The sequence below is a fragment of the Merops nubicus genome, unplaced genomic scaffold, assembly GCF_000691845.1.
Source record: "Merops nubicus isolate BGI_N331 unplaced genomic scaffold, ASM69184v1 scaffold22210, whole genome shotgun sequence".
Taxonomy (NCBI): Eukaryota; Metazoa; Chordata; class Aves; order Coraciiformes; family Meropidae; genus Merops; species Merops nubicus.
The window spans coordinates 40,854-52,773 of NW_008581164.1; the positions used below are offsets into that span (position 1 = coordinate 40,854).

Consider the following 11,920-nt stretch of genomic DNA (forward strand, 5'->3'; position numbering starts at 1 on the left):
CCCATCACTAGTGCAAGAATGAATTTATGCAGTTCTCCCATGAATAAGAGCATGTCGCTCTGAAGATATGTTTTGTACCAGAATGAAGTACTCATTACCTGGGAAAATGCCATGGTTTAAGCCCAGCCAGCCAGCAACAAAGCACCACAGAGCCACTAGCTCACTCCTACCCCCCTCCAGTGGGACTGGGTGGAGAAAATACAACATAAGTCTCAAGGGTCAACACAAAGGACAGGAAGGGCTCACTATGGTCACAGGCAAAAGACAGATTTGACTTGGGGAAGCAAAATCAAGATGATTTAAACAAGAAAACCACTACCAGTTTAGCAATTAAATCCGAGCAGGTACAACTGGATCTTAAAAACACCTTTCTTTCACTCCTCCCCTCTTCCTGAGCTCAAGCTGTGCTGCCCATCTCCGTGTCCTGCCCCAGCAGTGCAGGGGGATGAAGAATGGGGATTGCAGCCAGACAGTTCTGTGTGGTTCCTGCTGCTCTCTCCTTCTCAGGGAGAAGAGTCCTCACATGACCCCCTGCTGCGATATGGCCTCCCTCCCACAGGAGACAGTCCTCCATAAACTTCTACCACTGTGGGTCTCTTCCGCAGGCTGGGGTCCTCCTGGCAACAGGCTGCTCCAGTGTGGGCTTCCCCCCACCTTCTTCAGGAGCAGTCCCCTGCTCTGCCTTGGGGTCCTTCATGGGCTGCAGACAGCACTCTGCTCCACCATTGATCTCTGAGGGCTGCAGGGTCTCAGCCTGCCATCTCGCTGTGGGCCCAGGGGGAATGGCTGCTCTGGTCTGTGTCCCTCCATCCCTCCTCACTGACCTGCGTGTCCACAGGGTTCTCTCTCTAGTCCCACTCCTCTCCCAGACAAAAGAGCTCCCAACACAAAGGAACTCACCCAACAAGTTTTCTCCTCTTAAATGTTATCTCGGAGGCTCTGAGTAGCTCGGCCTTGGCCAGAGGCAGGTATGATTTGGAGCTGGGGGAGGTTCTCAAAGCTTCTTACTGGAGCCCATACCAGTAGCTCCCTCCTCAGCCACCAAAACCCGGCCAGACAGTACAAACACAATACAGACAAGCAGAAATGTGAAGATTTAATTGGAAAGTGATGTATAGTCTTTTGAGCTGTAGTTACCCATGACACTTAGTAGCTTTACTGGCTTTCCCTGTGTTGCAACATAGGGAAGTACAAGTTCCAGTGAAGTCCTGATATTTGGCACACCCTCCATATCATCTTTAGACAGGCTATTTTGCTTATGCAATGCCTTTTCTGGAGATACGCCGTTTTAAAATATTACTACAATTTATTCTTGCACTTGGATTTCAAATGGAAAAGAACCCCATGGTTTGGTCTTCTGATTCTAATATAGCATCCCCCATTTTTAATCAGTGCTATGTTTTTGTGGCTGCCAGTATTCATCTGGAGTTTCCACCTACTTAAGTAAATATGAACTTTGTTCTCATCTGTGCTCAATAAACAGTATTTTATGTTCAGCAAATAAGCAGTAACAGCTATGGTGGGTGTTCAACTCTTATGTCCGTTGCACCTCAGCTAAAATCCTGGAGTTACAAAGTTGAGGAGTTCATGCACCCCATGGGTGTGGTGCTTTCACAGAAATACAGATTCTAGAGCTTTTGGGAACTTCTTTTAAAAAATAAAGACATTTTCTATGAAGTTCTTTTTAATCATGCATATGACATCAGAAGAATGTAAGTTTGTAGTGAACATTTCCTACATTCCAGTTGTTATTTAAAGTGGAAATAGTGAGAGAATTACATTTTTGTTGGCAGGCTGACACTTCAGCTCTGTTATTACAAAGGGTGTAATAACATTTGAGTCATCAGTATGTTAAGTTGCTTGAAAACTTCATGCTTTCTCCCAGAAAAATGTAAAATGAGCTGAGCTGTTACCTCAGTATGGCTGAAAGGACAGCTAATATACTTTGCCTTTTTTAAGACAGTGCTGTAACATCAAAATAATGGAGACAGCTTAAGTCCATATATCTGCTAGTACTAGAGGACTCTGCAGATCTAGATGAGGAAGAGAAATGTGGCTAAAATGTTGTGGCTGATTCACTGCAGCTGTTATAGGAGAGAGTAGAAATTGCTGGATGAAATTCTCAATATGTTGAAGTAAAAAAAATTGCATTCAGGAGGACTAAAATCCAACCATAGGGCTCAAAACTCATAAGAAATTAAATACCAACCCTATGATAAAGCTAAAAAAAAAAAATAAAATAAAATAAAATTGGGGATGTCTGTTTTTCTGGCATCTACTGACCCCTTTGTGTTTGGCAGCAGCACAGCAGCTAGGTCCGGATCTGATTCTTGACTCTCTTGCCTCCAGTTCCATGTCGGTATTTTGGTTTTTGTGAGGAAAACTTGGAAGTGCTACATTCTCATCATGGAGAGGGTAATGTGAGGGCATTTCCTGCTCCCACCCTTGCTTTCAGGCAGCACAGTTTCAGTTCAAGCTCAGAGGCATGTGCGATGACCCGTTTGTTATTTTGAGGCCAGTATTGGAATACGAGTTGGAAATCTCTGCTTGCCTCTTGTGCTGGGGTAAGTGTAACTCTGGGAAAATCATCAGTGGCTGTTGAAAGGCAGCACTGAGGCATGGGGAAAGCCCTGGGGAGCACTTTGGTGCTCCAGTGTGCACAGGACTGTGGGAGGGGACAGTTGAGAGGGGTGGGGAGCTCAAGGCTGGGCGGCCACCTCTCCCACTGGGCTCTGGGCAGCAGCTGGGGTGTCTTCCCTCAGACCCATGAGTGCAGCAGCGTGAGGCCCTGGAGGCTGCCGGCACTGAGGTGTGTGACACACCTGCAGGCAGGCTGCCGTTCTGGAACACTGGTGTGCAGCTGGACGCAGAACCTGAGGGAGCACCGCTCCTGCAAAGCCCAGGCCCCTGAGGGATGGGCTGTGCCCCACTGCAGCCCTGCTCGCCTCCTCTTGGCCACAGTCAGCAGAACCACAGCAGGTTACAACAAGGTTTCTTCATTGCCCCTTGCACCCAAGTGCACGTGGCACGTGGAGCTGTGCCCAGCGTCCTTCCTGAAGGGACACCTCCCTGCACCGGAGGCAGGGGGCCACATGTCTGTGCTGCTTAAACATGTATGAGTGTTTCGCTGGGTAACTGCCAGCAACCTTGGTAATTTTGACTGGAGGAAGATGATGGGGGGGGGGCGTCGTGGTAGGAGTGGCTGGGACCTCTGGGTGTTGCTGAGACCGTTGCTTGCGAAGTGCTTGACAAACACCCACAACGGGATGGGGCAGAGCAGATCCTGCAAGTGCGACCAGGCAGTGGGAGATGAATCACTGCCTTGGGACAAACCCAGGAGGTTTCCAGGAGGCTCTGTTTGACCGGCCTGTGTATGAGCTTTTGCAGCACCTTGGTCTGTGCAAGATCTTGGCTCATGGTAAGGGTGGAAGCGAAGACGTTTTTCTTGCTGATGTGGTGTCTCTTTTTTCTTGTAGGTGTGTGATGTCAAACAGTGGGCAGTCCTTGTGCCGTCCCCCACCAGCCTGCAGCATCATGTGCCAGTATGAATATTAAGAAAGAAAAGTGTACTTCAGAACTCAGCATCCCAGAAAGAAAAAAGGAGGAACTAAACAGAGAGAACAAATGACTGCACTGCTTGCAAAACTTGAGGCTGTTCACTTTTTCTCCTGAGACATTTCATCTCGGCGTTTGTGAAGGAGCTGAAAGAGCAGGCAAAGCAGCCACAGGGATTCTCCTAGAGTCCCGTTTTTCTTTCTTAATTTCATTTTTTTCCCCTCTTGCCTGGATTTTAAGACTGTCAGCTACGCTGATCACAAACACTGGGCATCAATATGTGTCATGTCATTGTAACGTGTCGGTCGATGCTGTGGACTCTCCTGAGCATCGTGGTGGCTTTCGCAGAGCTCATCGCTTTCATGAGCGCAGACTGGCTGATTGGCAAAGCAAAGCCTTCAAGCTCCGAGGATGGGGACAACAGAACGGGGGGCCCACAGGAGCCTTACCATCCGACACTGGGCATCTACGGGCGCTGCACCAGGATCTCCCACGTGCAGCTTTCTAGACGCGACACGCTTTGTGGTCCTTACGCCGAAAACTTCAGTGAGATTGCTAGTGGGTTCTGGCAGGCAACGGCTATTTTCCTAGCCATGGGAATCATGATTCTCTGTGCTGTGGCGTTTGTGTCTGTCTTCACTATGTGTGTGCAGAGTATTATGAAGAAAAGCATTTTTAATGTCTGTGGGCTGCTTCAAGGGATTGCAGGTATGTGCGCTTTGAGAGCAACTAAAGATTTTAATTTGGGGGCCATTCAGCTGAAGAAATATAGCGATTCTGTCCCGTCTACAGACGGACCGCATTAGACAGACCCAAGCAGTTCTATAGGCTGGTGTTTATTCAAACACAACTGAAATTTATAGCTGCACAGCATGTAACACATTGACATTGGCAGCAGAATTGCAGCCTGATGTGTGCCAAAATGAACTGACCAGTGTTGCTTTTGTTTGTTGTTCATGATTTTCCCTATGTTTGAATTTCTTCTAGTAACAAAAACTTCTCTCCTTTGTTACCAGCAGAGAGCAAAGTTAATGCTCACATTAAGGCAGTCTGTCTCCCTCTTGCTACTTTAGTAATTTTCCCATGGACCTAAGGTATTTCTGTCAGAATCTCAAAGGTTTCATGGCTGCGGTGAGAGCAAACACCACTCCAGGGATAAGAGCACCCTGCAGTTGCACACCCAATTCTCCAGAGCTTCATGCTAATCAGCCTCCTTCAAGGCTGTGAGCTTGACAAGCGATACCTTACGATAAACCCTTCCTTTAGCTAGCTTTGTTCAGCTGCAGTTGCACAGCCTAGTGAGCTTTTTATTGTCCCAAGTATCAGCTGTGCTTTGCCTGAAAAGATGAATTGGTTCTAGAGATTTGGTGTTTCTGCTTAAATCCATGGATTTTACAGAGATTACAGAGATTGTTAGAAAACCAACACTGGACAGACCTAGTTAGAGAAGTATTTGGCTTTCTGTACTTGCCAGTGAGCTGTGGGGAGAACCTGTCCCATGGTCAGGTTTCCATCTTTTGTGCTGTGTGCGTGTGGTCGTGTGGAGGAGGAGAGTGGTCTCCTGCCCTGCTTCTGGCAGCCCTCTGAGATCTGCAAGGAGGGAGGGAGTGAGCAGGGCCACCTCCTATGGTGGTTCACAGATGTTTTCAATTCATAAAATGGGTTTTGTTGCAACAGAATTTTGGAGTTTGAACTTGTTTGCTCGAAATGTGAATCCGGCTTCCGGCATTTCACCTCCTCGCCTCCACTGAGGTGGCCAAACACATCTGTGGTGGCTGTACCTAGACAGGAGGTGTTCAGCCAGCTTCTTAAAGGTTTGGTTTCGTTTGCTTAGATGAGACCTAAATTAATCTTATTCTAAACTCACATGGGGAAGTAGGCAAAAACTGAGTTTGTTTCCTGCTGCAGCCCTCCGGGGCCAGCAGCATAGGCCAGAGACTGGCTGACACTGCCTCCTGAAGGGCTAGCACCATGGCTATCACCATCTTCCACTCCAGTGTAAAAGTATACTGCTTATTTCATGCCACTCACAATGTAAGGTTTGTGTGTCTGGGGCACAATTAGATCCCTAAGTTGGTTGAAGGTGCTTCTGTTCACATGGTGATTAGCAGATGAGTGTCCTTCAGACAAAAATCACAAATTTTGCTTCAGTAACTCCTGGTTTACAGAATTTGCTGGAACCAGTGTGACAAAGAAGCAGCTCTGCAGTGCAGATTGAGCCATGGGAAGGTATTAGTTCCTTGCTTTCTTACCCTGTGCTTCAGAAATAATCCATGAAACCTGTTTTTCAAGAGATTACATTTCTTCTTTCCTGTTGGAGAGGTATTTGTATGGGTGAGATTGGTTAGGAGTGAGTGTAAGCAGATGTATGGTATGTCAGACTTTGGTCTGTTGAAAAGGTAGCTTTAGGTAACTTTACTTAAAACTCTGACACTGTCTCAAAAGATTGAGTCTAACATCAAGATTAGCAGGAAGTAGGTTCTTATATCTTATAATACTGTTCTGGAGACTGTATTTTTGAGAAAATATATGTAAAGACAGTTTTATGTTGTACTATCTAACCAGCTGTATCTGTAATGGAACTTATGGCCTCAAGAATTGAACAATACTATCAACGAAACATTTCTTAAATGTTAGAGGATAGATCAGGCCTTCTGGAGCTGTACTGAGGGTAGAAGCAATTCCCTTCTCACATTCAGATAAATGACACAGCATGAAACTGGGTGATAGAAAGGTCACGTTACTGAAACCGTTGCTATGAGAAGTACGTCTGCCAGTATTTAGAGCAGTTGTCTTGTGGCTAGCAACTCAATTTTCTCAAGATTAGTTTTATTGGGTCCACTGATACTTTCATGCCAGTTGCATTACAGCATCTGCTTACTTAGTTGAAATTATTTTCCTTATGACATCACAGCTGGTAATTTCAACTGACTCAGTTTCTGAGTTTTGGGAAATGCTTAAGCAAGTTGTTTGAGAAGGACCATTGTCAGCATAGACTAATTCTCTGACGAGAGAACAAGATACAACCCTGCCTTAATCATCTTAAGTGTAAGATCATTCTTTCAAATGTGAACAGTTATGGTTCTTAATAAGCGTAGGAGAAGCATTCACAAAATAATTTTGTTTACCAGCCTATATCAGTCCAATATTTGCAAGTATGCCAAACATCTTATTTTCAAAGATGAGATGCACCCATGGTAGAGTCATCTACAGGAACTCAGCATCTTGCAGACTTAATCTCATTTAAAATCTCTGTATCTTTGCAGTGGAGGTTTAATATAATTAAAAACATACAACAAGTTAGTTTATTCCTGGAATTCATCATGAAAAAAAAACAGTAACAGATACCAGATACATCTTTTCAATCTAGCAACATTAGTTGTGATCTGGATGATGCCTACAGTGAAATTAAAGAACCTTCTGTTACGGCCCTTGAACAAGTATGCAAACTCTTCCTTGGGTCAACAGGAAGGAGCTATACACATTTGTTTTTTTTTTTTTCCCCCAGAAAATTAGAAAGACAAAGCCATAAAGGAAGAAAGTGTGGATCTTGTTTTATCTTCTGTAATTCTTTTGTTATAGAGTGAAACCTTCTACCCCTTATTTTCATCCTGCAGTACCTTTCATTCTGGAGCTGTAGAAACAGTAATCAGTAATAGTAATCTCCTGGTTTTGGAGATGTTTGAGGATCATTTAATCTGGAAAAGCATCTTTTCTTTGCAATAGAGAGTGGAAAGCATGGAGCCTTGCAATTAAGTAGATAATTACTACCCAGCAGAAAGAAGACAAGGCAGACTTTAATTTCCTCTTTTGGAGGAAAGTATTCTATTCTCACAGTCTGTGAATCACTTGAAATGCAGAGACGAGAAGAGGCAGCATGTTATTATATGGTAGCTGATAAGAACCAATCCAGAGTAAATTCTCACAGTAATCATCTAGTGATGGAAAGTAAATAATGGGTGATCTCCTACTGACGTATCTTGGTATGTATATAGGATAGTTGCATATGTGTGTTCACAGGCCTTATTTGGGCATGGGTACTTACTTCACTTTGGTGCTAAATAATGTAATCTAAGCATTACCTGACCTCAGAGGAGAGTGGAGAGGAGCTGAGGACTGAGCCTAAAAGACATTCGGCTTCTGCCTCTGACACAGGTTCCTCTATGAAGTTCACTGGCAACAAATTTTCTTGGCATTTGATTTTCAACCTGCAAGAGCACAGCTGGGCAGAGCCCAGGTGCCATGGCTGGCTGGGCATGGTCCCTTCCCCGTGGCCAGTGGCTGCCTGACTTGCAGGTGAGCCACAACCTGCCAGCAGCACCCTGGCCATGTTCCAGGAGGCGTGAGATAAATCAGCAGCATAACCATTATTTTAATGGCAAACCTTGAGCAGGCCCTGTGTTTCCTTGTGAGGGACCATGCCGTCTGTGCCTGGGAGGGCTCTGGGGAGAGCAGAGGAGGAAGGCTGCTGTTGTGTCAGAAAGGCACCTGGGCTTGGGGGTTCAGTTTCTGTAACTCATGCTTCACCGCACCAGAGCAGGGCTGCATTGCCAGGCAGGTTTATCAAGAGGGGGTAAGATAGTTCCTCTTCTCTAAAGACAGAAAAAAAAAAAAAAAAACAAAACGTTTAAAAATTGCTTTGTATCAGTCAGGAGACCAGCTGCATCCCAGCCATGCGTGATGGGGTGTCTCTGGTTTGGCCAGGTCAATGCATGGCTGCATTTTGCTGTCACATGTCTTAGGAGTCTGGGCTGCTGGCATTGTGGCTTCAGCAGACACACGTCCACTCAAATGAAGCGGAGGTCTGTGTCTTCAAAGGCTGCTGCAGGTGGGCTGGGTACATGAGGTTTCCCTGGCCACTTTGTCAGAGCCTGTCTCCTTGGGCCCAGATGTGGCAGGTGTGGGCTTCCCTCTCTCACCCCAGCGGTTTCCTTAACATTTCTACTTAACAACCCTACTGTATTCCTGCCCAGCATTCCCTCTTGTACTCCTGCTTTGTTCTGGGAGGTGGCTCTTTTCCCCTGGCACTTTCCTGCTCAGTCCCAAGCAGTGAAATCACTTCCACAGTACTTTCTCCTTTCAGGAACCTCACAGAGTCTCCTGCATTCATTCTTCTGTACTTTCCACAATTCCTTCTTTTTTTCCCTTTTATTATTGTTTATGTACCCTGCAATAGTATGTTGGAGGGTTCCTGCATCAGAAACTATTGCAGCACTTGGGCAATAGTCCAGTTCCAGGAGTCCAACTTTACTCTCAAATGCAAGGAAACTTTGCCACAATTTTCTCAAATGAAGAGGTGAAACCCACTCTGAAGACAGCTGTGTCTGCCCCTAACATTGTCTGTCTGTGCTGCTGGAAGAGTTTGTTGTACATCTCTTGCACTAAGAGATGTACAACATCTCTGTACAACACTAAGAGTGTGTCATCTTACTGATCATGATTCCTGTTTGGGAGGCTGAGTGATGAGGACGGTGGCCCAAGCACAGTATGATGGGATCCATCTGAAGGCAGAGAGGATCTGGAGCTGCTCATGGGGTTGTACGAAGTAGGATCTGGCTGTTCAGGGTTGGCTTATGGTGCGTGGGGTCATGTGGCTGTGCGCTCCTTGATGCTGGAAGGTAAGGAGACCATTGGGAGTTACAGAAGAGGAAGCTGGGGAAGAAGTAGGAGGTCAGCCAGGACTTTAGTCAGAGAGGGGAGAAAACAAACAAGGAGAAGCAATCTGCTGTGGAGGGGACATGAGGCCAAGCAAGGAAGAGAGCACCTTGTGAGCTCACGTTGCTGCCTGTGAGTGATGGAAGCTGTTGCTCGGCCACAGAGCCCAGACAGTATGAGAGCAGAATGAGAGTGGTTTTGTCCTTGAAGGCAAGGAAGCTTCTTGTTTTTCTTTCTAAAATGCAGAGCATGCATTTTTCAAAAAGCATATTTCCTCTTGGATTCAGCTCAGACTTTTTCTTTTCTGATGCCAGAATTCTGAATTCTTGGGGTGGGAAGAAAGAAAAAAGAGGAAGGGGGGATGGAAGTCCTGACGATCTGAACTACTTCTGCTGTCTGCAGTATAGTGCTTCATGTAACCTATATGGCCAAATGCCAGCATGACATCTAATACACACTTGGCTGCTGAAAGTTCAAGTGAAGGGGACTGCTGTGTATGAATATGCCAGGGAAGGAAAATTGAGTTCAAGTGGTAAATTGTTACTGAGCCTGAGGGTGAGTTTTAGTAACTTCAAAGAAATGAAGTTTTCTGTGTTCTGTTAGATTTGGTGGTCAGCTCATCTCCTGTGCTACCAAGGTAGGCACATGGGAACCAGCAGCCAGCCAGAATGTTGTAAAAAGAATAGAAAAATAAACAAACAAACAAACAAATCAGGTTTTTAGTGATAAGTTCAGCAGCTGATTTTCTTGGCAAGCATATTTTTTTCCCATCAAGCAGTGCTCAGCATCAGACTCTCACACTATCCACTGAGAAGTGTTCTACTGTGGCATATGTGCACACCAAGGTTCCCCACCTCTGCTGGCACAGGTGAGGTGCTGAGAACTCCTTCACACCCCTGCCCTGTCGATTCAGGGTAAGAGAGCACTGGCAGCCCACCAAGAGGCTGGGGGATAAGGAGAGGGTAGCAGGGCTCCCCTGCAGTCAGATTTTTGCTTCCAGGCCTCAGAGCCAAGACTTATGCTGCTGTTTGTATACAGGATGCAAACACTAGGAAAATACTGGAACAAATTCTATGTTTTCACTGAAATGCAAGAAAAAAAAGATGAAAGTGGCTCTTTCAAGATTTATGCTTGGCTCCTGTCTTTGGTGTGCTTGGTCTGTGAAGGAAGTTGGTGGGTTTGAGTTTTGCTTCTGTCTTCAACCCAGATGATCTGCACTCTGCTGCTGTACAACCCATGAAGCCACCAAAAGTTCTCACCTTCCTTCATTAACCTTTTCCTTTTCCTTCTCGTTGACCCTTAGTTCCTCTTCAGCTCCTCCCATCCATATCCCTGAGGTCTTATTTGTGCTGCAGGATCAGAAATGTAATGCCATGAAAAAGATGGTCTGCAGCCCTTTGACCTCTTTGCTTAAGCTGAATCAGGCTGTTGCTTCAGCCTCCCTTGTAGAGCTGCTGTCAGGAGGTGGTGGGTTTCACTCACTTTCTGCCGATTCAGCACAAGCAGTTGGTGGTTTGAAGGTCATGGCACTCAGCAGTGGAAAAGGTCATGGTGAGCGGTGGGAAACATGCTGGGTCTTCACCTCTGCTTATTTCATGGTCGGAATAATTGACACGGCCTGGTATTTCTTTCCCTGACCCAGGAACCTCCCGAATTTACCATCCACAAATGAGCTTCTCATTTAGCAGCTTCAAACTTTTTGTTGGGCTGCCCTAGATTAAAAACATTCACTACTTCATTGGCTTTTAAGGTAAAATGTGAGAAGTGGCCAGCTCTCGTGGCTGTGACTGAGCAGTGGCCCTGTGAGCACAGGGGTCTTCGGTTACCTCTGCACTGCTGAAAACTTGTAAACATTTGGGTTTTCCCCTGTAAGATGCTTTGTGTTGATTGCAGGGTTAGCGTCTGCCGTACAGGAGCCTCCATATTGGTGGCATGCACCCACATGGCCGATGGCCAGCAAAGAGCCAGTGGTGTCAGTTCAGGGCTTTGAGGCTCCACGTTTCCTCCCCTCCCAACTAACGGGGACTCTCACCACATGTCTAAAAATTACTGAAAAATAATGGTGGATTTGCCCTCCTCTCCTACCCTCCTTTCTCCTAAAACCAGGAGTCTACAGGCTCACACTCCGTTACAGACAAGTCAAGCAGTTAGGTTACATTGATGTCAAAAAAAAATCAACCCCAAATCCTGCATATGACATCAGTCATGCCAGGGCCTACTCAGTAGTTCGGTCTCCCACTACTGAGTCCCTGGCACTGTATTCCTTTCCATGTTTCCACACTCCCACTTCAATGATGCCAATGGAATTGTACATGTGTTTGGTTATGAAAGAGCATCTTTGATTTGCTTGATACATGGGAAGAGAAGCATAAGCAAAAGGTATCATTCATTTACTGTTGAAGAGCAGGATCTTATCCTCTTCCTCAGCTTGGGGAAGGCAGTGGTTGGGGAACTGCTTTTTCCTTTTGTAACTGCTTACTCCTATGTGACCCTGAGGCAGTTTTAAAGGGGAAACGGTTAGCTGTGCAGGTTTTGAGCCATCACCTGGTTATAAACAATCCATTCTCCTACTCTCAGGGTATCCCAGGTACACTGAATTCTGTGTACAGCTGCAGCCCCGTGCAGTGACTGCAGGTCTGGAGGGATGGACCTTGCCTCTCTGCACTGCCCACCGGCAGCCCTCCCCTCCCCCCGCAGCCATAAGCTTACA

At 46.0% G+C, this 11,920-nt stretch overlaps 1 protein-coding gene across 1 annotated transcript in view; it reads left to right on the plus strand.

Annotated features, from left to right (window-relative positions):
* Nucleotides 1-3,833: 3,833 nt before the first annotated feature.
* The window catches only part of LHFPL2 (lipoma HMGIC fusion partner-like 2), a 15,493-nt gene continuing 7,406 nt past the window's right edge, over nucleotides 3,834-11,920 (plus strand). Inside the window, exon 1 of the mRNA XM_008948994.1 lies at nucleotides 3,834-4,263. Coding sequence (XP_008947242.1) covers nucleotides 3,834-4,263 — 430 coding nt within the window. The remainder of the gene's footprint in view (nucleotides 4,264-11,920) is intronic.